The sequence below is a fragment of the Mesitornis unicolor genome, unplaced genomic scaffold (assembly GCF_000695765.1).
Source record: "Mesitornis unicolor isolate BGI_N332 unplaced genomic scaffold, ASM69576v1 scaffold26419, whole genome shotgun sequence".
In the NCBI taxonomy this organism is placed as follows: Eukaryota; Metazoa; Chordata; class Aves; order Mesitornithiformes; family Mesitornithidae; genus Mesitornis; species Mesitornis unicolor.
This window is the reverse complement of record NW_010205665.1, coordinates 88,629-98,365: the sequence shown is the minus strand read 5'-3', so window position 1 is coordinate 98,365 and position 9,737 is coordinate 88,629. Positions and strand designations below refer to the sequence as shown.

At 40.8% G+C, this 9,737-nt stretch overlaps 1 protein-coding gene across 1 annotated transcript in view; it reads left to right on the top strand.

Moving 5' to 3' along the window:
- RAPGEF6 (Rap guanine nucleotide exchange factor (GEF) 6) overlaps window positions 1–9,737 on the top strand; it is a 98,555-nt gene that overhangs the window by 24,301 nt on the left and 64,517 nt on the right. Inside the window, exons 2-4 of the mRNA XM_010191491.1 lie at window positions 1,775–1,845; window positions 2,472–2,528; window positions 3,821–3,904. Coding sequence (XP_010189793.1) covers window positions 1,775–1,845; window positions 2,472–2,528; window positions 3,821–3,904 — 212 coding nt within the window. The remainder of the gene's footprint in view (window positions 1–1,774; window positions 1,846–2,471; window positions 2,529–3,820; window positions 3,905–9,737) is intronic.

The window sequence follows — 9,737 nt, the reverse complement described above, 5'->3', positions numbered from 1 at the left end:
AGCTGAGGGCATCCGCTGCTGGCTGTAGTCATAGAATCGCTTATGTTGGAAAGGACTTCAAGATCATCAAGTCCAACCATCCTTCATTTACCTGCCCCTCTGAGCACTCCTCCAGGTTGAGGAGGAAGAATGTGGAGCACAGGGGGTTTATTTCAGTTATCCCATCAATTCTTTAACTACTAAGACACTGTGTGTGATTTGAGCACTATGCTGACGGGTTCCTGTGCCTAATGTTTTCTGGTGGTGAAGCTGCGGCAGTTCCCTACTTGGAAAAGGGGAGAGCTCCCTGACTGAGGCGGTCTGGTACCTCGAGTGACCCTTGACTGCCTGGCAGCCATCTCTTGCAGGCCTGGGACTTCACGCTTGGTCACCACAAGCAAGCAGTGTGTTTGGAGTCTGATTGGTAGCTAATGCTCTTGGGTGTTTCACGAACAAAATCAAGTTTGTGGCAGTTCACGGCTGGAGGGTTAAAACAAGATTGGACTGTGTGAAATAGGTGCTTTATATGTGTTAGGCATTCAGGTCTTCTATTTAATTTTCATGGGTTTTGGTAATGACATTTAAAAAAAAAATAAATTGGAGTTTTATTTGGTTTACATGGCCTGCAATCACATATGACCTTTCATTTGGTATAACAGTCTATATCCGTTATACTTGTGAATGTTGACCATTAAGCCGAGGAACTTTTCTGAAGTAAATCCATTGTAAATTCTGAGGCAAGCATTCATATTGACTCATCTTTTGTAAACACTGTGTAAATGCAGCACTTGAAAATTCAGAACATAGTTTCCAAGGCCAAGCTGGAGAGACTGCTATGTGGTATATAATGATTTTGTTGTGCATGTATTTAATGCTAACAGCCCACCTGTTCAGGATAGTAAATTAGATGATGAATAGCCCTAGTGAGCTGTTCCCTAGCATGTGGTCTGCACCATCAGCACAGATATTTTTGTGACTGAAGAGGATTCTGTGTTGTGAGAAGTTTAAACAGCTGTATCTCCTATTTACAGCTTCTATGGAAAGTCCAATTTTTGAAGTGAAATAATCTGTATGTTTTAATATTGTTGTTTTGCTTCTGTGGTTGCTAATGGATGGTGCTGATGTGATGCTGTAGCCAGGAGGTGGGAGACAATCTAAAACTTGTCTTCATCTTTGCCAAAGAGTATTTAGGAGTAAATTCTAACATTACCTTCCAGTCAAGGACTGGGCCGAGTTGGCGAGGCAGCAGGATGGAGGAGAGTTTGTAGTAGGGCTACCAGCTGGATCTGAGGTGGACATGAAATAGCTGTTTCTTTCTAAACACTTTTACTATGAAAAGGTACTGTAATTCTCCGTAGCAGATATATAGTGGCTAGACTATGTGGTTTAGGTTTTCGTTAGGGTTCTTTGCTATTAGCAAACTGATTTTCTAAAATTCCCTCTTTAAAGAGGTGTTAGAAGGTTTCAGCAGTGTCTGACCTTGAATGAATAGGACTCTTATTCCACGTGTTGCTGCTGTATCCATTCACGTAAACAATATGTTCAGATGTATTTTTAGTAAATCTATTTCAGCTAAGTGTTTATGCATCGGTTGGACTTCACTCTTTTCATTTCCACAGCTTAAGTGTGACAGGGTTCCTCAAGTCTGCATGTGTCCTGCTCTGTCTAATCATTCGGTCTCTAGAATTGTCTCCTAAGTCCGCATAACGTTGCAGAATCTGAAAAGGTAATGCTGACATGGTTAGACGTCGTGAATGAAGTTGCTCATGTCTTTTATTTCTCTCTTTCTTCTCAGGACTTAAACGCTATCTATTCTTTCCTTCATGGGCTGGACATACTCTCGCATTTCAGGGAACATCAGCTAAGGTAAAGTACAATGGAACCAGTTAGTGCTGCATAGCACAGCCGGTATCTGTGACTCTATTTTTGTGAAGATGAGCAAAGCTTTGGTCTGCCCACACTTGGAGGTGGCGAAGCATCAGCCAAGTCCATTGCTGAGCAGAGTCACTGCAGTACCACAGCATGCAATCTAAACCAATTAGCTTTGCTAAGAACGAAGACAGAGCTTACTCCCATTTGTCTACAAATGTGTAGACGGTGCCCAGTGTTAACTCTGGATTACAAAAGCTTTTTAATGCTTCAGACATTGGGATGATCTCAGAATACATGAAACGGAAGGCCAACAAAGCACAAGAAGTGCGTTGGAAGTATTTTTGTTCCTTCAGTTCTGTTGCTATGGGTAATTCCAATGTGTGGGAGTGATTTAAACACTTAGAGAACATGCTGTATATTATCTATTTGGATAATGAATAACACTGTAATAATTTGAATTTTATGGTTAAGCACACCCTTTGTTTAGAACAAAAAATAGTTGAATTTGAGGTCTTCGAGCCTTAAAGCGATGCCACTGAAAAGTGGTGATTAATGGCTTATGGTCTTTAGGGATTAAAATTGAAATTAAACTTCTCCTCCTCCTCCTCCTCCTCCCTCAGAATAATGTCATCAAGTGCCCGCTATGAGAGGTACAAGGGCAACCAAGTTCTCTTTTGGTAAGTACATGTTGCTTGTTGGGGTTTTTCAGTAGAAGTGTGCACAAAACCGCTGTTTTGCATGCTGAATATATTGCTTGCTTTGTTCAGTAATTGTGGATATAAGGCTTTACAACATTTAAGCTGGACCGGGCTGGTTGAAAGCTTTGACAGGAGATGGTTATGGCAGTAGTACAGTATTGACATTTGAGAGGTGCCCATGAATTATCAGCACGGCTCCCACGGACAACAGAGGTGTGTGTCTGCACTCGTAAAATCAATTAAAATGCAGGCAGTGTCACCTCGGTGTCCGGGGGAGCGGTGGTGACGCCTCAGTTCCCTGGAGCTGGCACCGACTGCGCAGCCAGAAGCCAAACGGCTTTGCAGGAGAATCCTGAGTAGGGGTGGAAGACAAATGCTGTCTCTTCTTTTACTTTAAATTGCTAGAATTAGTGTTTTAGCTCAGAGTTATGTTAGATTTCTGCTGGGAGGCAAACAGGCTTTTTTTCTTGGTGTTTTAGCATTGCTTTTTGATGTATTTATCCTCTCACAGCTAATCCTAGCTTTCTGTAAAAGGCGCGTCTTCTGGTAGACCTGAGCCGAAAGGAGATGCCACCAGCTAGTTCACATGGTGGGGATGTGTGACACAGACCTGGCCCAGTACCAGGTTGATGTGCACGAGTGCTGGAACAGGAAGATGTTGTTAGGCCGCAGCACTTTAGGAAGGAGCAAAATCTACCGTAAAACATGGTAACTCCTGTGCAGACCTACGGGCTGTAGGCTGAAACGTTGGCAGATCCCTTATCCGTCCCTCTGGGGTCGAGTGGCACAACGGGAGACAACGCCACATATGTGTGCGATGCAAATGTGCAGATGGAGGAGTGCAAAGCAGGAGTCGGGTGTATGGGTCTTGTCTTTTATCTGTAACACCTGATAGGTCTGGGTAGTGTTACTGCCCATGTTGGATTGCTAATCAACTTTAGCACAATAAAATTTTTCCTGTATTTTTAGCCTTATGTATGCTTTCACTGGAATGAAATGTTTTTACTGAACATTAAAAATGTCGTTGTAATAAAATAGATTTTTAAGCTGACTTGAATGTCAAATTGTAAAGTTTGAGAGAGATTCAGGATGTAAATGTTTTAATAACAGTTAATTCTTGGTAGTGTTCAATGAAAGTTCTTAGGTTTCCAGTCCACATATCAAATTGGTGGAGTGGTAAGTGATTATTTTACTATAGTAACATTTTGGATTATATGTTTTTTGAGTTGCTGTAAGAAGAAAGTAGATAGCAATGTTTTATTTTCTTCCAGCTCAGAAACTATTGCAAGATGCTGGTACATATTGCTTTCTGGATCTGTGCTCATGAAGGATTCCATGTTTTTACCACCTTGCAGGTATGTAAAGTTGTTATTATTTAAGGTAAGGCAAGATTTTTTTTCTTTTGTAATAAATGCTTTCTTTTATGTTGATGTTACTGAAAATTTTTCACAAATTAAAAATTTTTTTTTCATTATTTTTCTTTTCTAAAGTTTGATAGTGGGAGAAATGTTCTGCTAATTTGATTTAAATTCCCTTTCACTTTTTCTGCATGTTGAAATTTCTGTGTGAAACACCTCGCTTCATGGTTTGTAAATCTCACTTGGCTTTTTAAGTTTATAAGAGAATTTGTAGTTAGCTTGTTAACTCGGGGATGCTCTGAACAACTCATGTTGTGTAACTTTTTGTATCGAGTCCCCATCTCAAAAAATATGGCTCTAGATCACATAGCTCCTACGATTTGGTTGGAGGCTGTATTTAACTGCATAGATGATTTTTATGCAAAGCAAGAAAACAGAGGCCGGCAGCATCGGTTGCAGAGAGCATATGTCAGGAGCCTGACTGCATCTCAGAGCTGAAGCGCAGCGAACATTGTGACGCGCCTTCACTGAAGCGTGCTGTTTGACTTGAGCTGGACCTTGCTGCGCTGTAATACTCTGCCTGACCTTGTACATCACTCAGAAATCATACTTCGCTGTATCTTGAAGCTGCATGTTGCTTATTTGTATTCAAGCTGCACTTCTAGGCTAGGCAGGAGTGGTTTAAAAAAACTACATAAAGATTTACAGTTGCCTTGGCACCCAGTTTGAATAGTTTGTGTTGAGGTTATCAAAAGCGCTGTTGCCTGTTACCAAATGAAATCCAGGTTTTGCCCCGCGTGGTGGTTCTGGGCAGTGGGACACTGGCTCGCTCCTGCAGCGACTGCTGCCTCTGTGGTCTCCTCTCCCAGTCCTGCCGTGCGCTGTCACCGCTGGGCTGGAGTAGAACTTGCTTCCCCTCTAGCCACAACACAGCACGGCGAGGTTAATAAAGAGTGGGTACCAACTCCATGTAAATATCTCTCCTTTCTTCACAAATGCACCTATACCGAGGTGTCTGAAACTCGGATTAATCGGTGGGACTTTACTGAACATGAGTTGGTAGGCTTAACAAATGTCAGCTCCAGCTCAGATACACTTCCATGTATTTGAATTTCATGGTGAGTACTAATGAAAACACTTAGGACTGATTTTCTTTTTCAGCCCAGTTCTTGGTTAGCTGTAGCTGGATGTTAAACTCTTAATGGTCCTTGGGTGACTGAAGTTCAACAGTGCCACAAGTGAGGACATGGCAAGTTGGTATTTGCATAAAACCTAGATTAAAAAAATAATTGTTTCACTAAACGTGAGGAATATGTCACTCAATCATTAAGTTTTCTTGTTCTGAGGGGTTTTTTTTCTGTTGGGTTCGTTGTTTTTTTTTTTAAGATGTTACTTACTTTTGTGGTTGTTTTTGTGCCCTGTGAGTGATAAACTTAAGTTACTTTCCCTGGTCTGAATACCTCACCTAACACATCTTTCATTGAGGGAGCTGCATAGTTACCAATCATTTACAGACTATTTTCATATGAAACAGCGCCTTGGATTATTTAGTGGTGTTCTTTCATCACTAAACAGCACCATTTTAATTACATTTAAAGTAATACTTAACGTTATGTATTATCCCTTGTCCCCAGCCAAGTTCCTGATTATGTGAGTCATTCTGAAAGGAGGCTTAAGCACACATCTGTAAGGAAACCCAATATTGCCTTCATTCTCACTGCCTCAGGTAGTAGAGCTGTTCTTTTTGAGAGGAGCTGAAAACATTTGGTTTGTTTGTTTCTGGATTTTTTACTCATGCTTAAGCTGTAACAGTGGAAATGACCCACAGTGGAAATACCATTAGGTGTAAATCATCCTCGGAATTTAGAGGTTTTCATTCTTGAAAACTTTCTGTTTGAAGGTGCTAATGTCGTAAAGATAATTACCTGAATTGATTGTTGGGTGTGGATTTTTTGTTTGGTTTGCCCTTTTTTTGACAAAATCTCTTGCTGCAGTTTTGTGTTGCTCTGCTTTGATTTTTAGAAAATGCTGCCTGACCACCTTTGGCAAAATTATTTACTATAATGGGAAAAGAATCGCATGGGTTTAAAAGAGGATGTGGAGGACGTTTGTCCATTCAAATGATTCATCTTTGTCTGATTGAGAACTTGATGCCTCTGTGCCTGATGAGCATATGATAATAGTAAAATAAACATATTAGTAAAATAAAACCGTGTGATATCAGTAAAACAAACTTTATGGAAGAGTATCTTCTTCGGGACACTGATTTATCTGTGCTTTTTTTAATTCCATAGTAGGAAAGTGGTGGGCAAATGTAGAGAATTAAAAGAAAATCACGCTTGGAGTATTCTGAGATTGCTGAAGGGAAAGGATACATCCTTCCAGTCCGTTAGGTTTTTGGTAGGCTTGGTGCTGCTTAGACATTGGCATCGGGTGAAGCTGAGCTGTTTGATTTGAGGAATATGGTATAAATGTGTCAACAGATGAGCAGAGGTGAGCAAGGTTAGAGACAGGTGTCATCTGCACAAAAGTGATGCAGCAGCCTGATGATGGCTTTGAGATGGCCTGGGGGAAAATGGATGAGGACCGAAATAGGATCTTTAATGTGAGGAAGGTGATAACTACCAAAGATGAGAATTTAGGTTTCAATCTGGAGACCTCCTAGTGCTTTGAAAAGGTCAGGAGTCAGGTTTGAGTAACTGTCTTTCTGGAAGAAGTGGGCAGACAGAGGCATTTCGTAAAACAGATAGTGGATAGCAAATAGACTTTTTTTGGAAGCACAATTGTTGTGTATACTTCATAATGCCCCCCACTTCCCAGCATCGTAACTTCAATTTTATTTGTCCTCTGGAGCATTTAACAATACTTCACATTTAAAGAACTTCTGTTCATTTTAGGATTCATATGCTGGGAATACTGGAACAGTTTTTTATACGATGTGAGAAGCAGGATCCCAGTGTTTTTCAGCCAGAGGAAGCTGGTTTCCTGGGCAATAGGGGTTTTAAGTCCCCTTACGGACCTGTTGTTTTTCATCTGTTTTATTTGGCAATCATCAAAAATCAGGGTTGTGTTGTAAAATAGCTGCATGGCAACTGATGTTTAATAATTATATGAGAAACTGCTGTTACAACTGATCGTTAGTTACTTTCAGTCTGCATAAACAAGACTGGAAGGTGATGATGATTTCCTGACTGTTTCCTGGTACCTCTTCACAATACTTGTCTTTTCTTCTATCACCTGCCCCATGGTTGCCTTGACAGAGGAGGGGACTTCAGTAGACAACTGTAAACTTAACCTGGTTAAGATATTGGCTAAGCTCTCTTCCTTCTGCATGCTTCATCCTTCTTGTTTCATCCCCTACCTGCCATTTGAGTTTGAGTCAGCAGAGCTTCAGGGAATCCTTTTCTTCTGCAGGTCTTTCTGTAATAAAATATTGTATAGATTCAAACCTGAAAGAGGCATAGCCCCATGGAAGTGCAAGAGGATGGACAGTCACTGCTTTATTGACTGTCGATAAGTATTTGAGTGAGTAATGGTGTAAGCTGTGGCTTCCTGTGCTTGAGGAGGGCTTTTTATTCAACTCGGATGAATTTGTATGCAAGCTGTAATTCAGAGATTGGCTTAAAGATTGGAGGAGTAAAACTTGCATCCAGGTACAATAAATCTATTCAATATTCTGACACTGATGATCATGATAAAAAAAAAAAAGCCCTGTAAGATTTTTAAGTGAAGAAGCAGATCAATCAGTAGTATCAGGTACAGAGATGACATAACCTTGATTACCCTATTGCCTGGAGAACGGATTTGTCAACAGATTTGGCATAGTAGGAAAAGAATTTGCTTCTAACATGAAAGCAGTGGCTGGAACAAAAGAACAAGACTGACGGATTTTGTGGAAGTAAAATCATGTCAGCAAGTTAAAGAGGTTTTGTGTTAACCTTGCTTGTTAATCAAGATAATTCATGTGAACAGGCTATTTGAAGGAGATTACTCACAGCAAGATTAGCCATAGGAAATATATCAAGGGCCTGGAGGAACTTTTGAAGCCAATTATGTGGATGACAGCCTCCTACAGCTGTGAGAATTGAACCTCGAAGGGAAAAATACAAAGTCTTGAAACATTCAAGATGTAGTCTTATTCAAAACAAACATTTCTCTTTTCTGAGCCCTTCCAAGAAATTTGGGAACAGCCTTTCCAAAATCTCACAAGTGGAGAAAATTGGTATTGCTGCCCTGTTCAGGTAGTACATCTCTTAGGTAAAGACTCTTGATCCCAGATAGACTCGTGGCTGTATTGTGGTATCTTTTCACAAGAGCTGGAGATGCCTCCATGACTCACTAAGCCATTTCTCTTTCTCTTCTCGGGTAAAAGGAGAAGATGCAAATGCTTGGATCAAGAGCATTGTCATAATGAAAGAGGAACTCCAGTTTTGCATTATGAACAGCGGCTTAGGTTGATATTATTTGAACTTGTTTTGTATTAAGTTTATATTAATGAATAACAATATTTTAATGTATTTTGAAACTTACTGTGACTGTTAATTGTTTCAGTCTATTCTGTGAGTAGTACCAGAAGCCCAGACAGTTCTGTGCTTTTACAGGACTGTCAGCGTTGGTAAATGAATGCAGGATTAAGGACTTGTCATTTACACAACCTAAATTTCTTGTAGTTTAGAAAGCCTTAGATTTTGATGTATGTTTTCAAATATACTTATACCTCAAATATATAATGTAAAACCAGATCAGTTTTACTTCCAAAACTTGCTGTTTTCTGCAAACTCTCATGAATTTATGCTTTTCACTGAAGAAGTAAATGAGCAGCCTGGAGCTTCAGCATACCCAGCTCCTGCCAGTAAAAGGTATGCTGGCAGTTTTCTCCCACTGATCCTTCCTTTCCAGATTTAACTTTCTTAAATACCGCTTTCTGCTTAGAGTGTACCTGCTGTATCCAAGCTCTGTCCCACTGCTCCTCAGCCTCTGCTCTTCCTCTTCTTTCTCATCTCCATCCCCATCTCTGCCATTTGAGTGGTAATGGCTGCAGCGTGGAATATCACTTTTCCTCCAAGGTCTAGATACAGATGCACACCCGTCCACTGCGGGGATACAGTAAGCATAATTTTTGAGCAACTTGCAGTTGCCAGTAAGGTTCTGAATTGTGATGCTGGTTCAAACATTCTTGATTTAAATCACTTACTGTTCATGTGGCTGTTAATTTGCAGAGATCTTGGGACAATGCTGTGCCGATGTGTGTTTGCTTCACGCTTCAAAGTGCTTTGCAACTAACTGTTGTAGGCGACTTTTCTGCTTTCAAGAAGACAGCTTTAAGCTTATGTCCCTATGCTTACCAGAACCAGACAGCATTTATACTGGCCACTGGGTAAGAAGCAGTGGTTACTCAGTGCAGCTGTGGCTCTAGAGGAGGTGCTGTTTTCCCTGGGTATTTCTGTAAGTGGTGCCTGTAACTTGTAGCGTCGCCTGACAGCCAGTGAGTAAACTAACACTGTAGTACAGCTTGGGAATGCTACCAATAAATGTATTTTGTAAAGCTAATTAATTCAGATACGGTTGTTCATCTTGAAATTCTGCTGGCAGTGCTAGTGCTGCGATGAAGATACCCTCAGGAAAAAGGGAATGTGGATGAGAAGAGGCAATGCACTGGGGAGAGGCTGGGTGTCCCTGTCTCCGAAAGCGCAGTTCCTCGTACTGGACCTGCTGTTGAGTGAGGGCTGGGAAGGTGCTGCAAACAAAGAGCACGTGGCACATCTTTTTTCACGTGGAACGATCTTTTAAGAAAGCCAAAATAATACTTAGTGAAGAGAGAATGTATTCA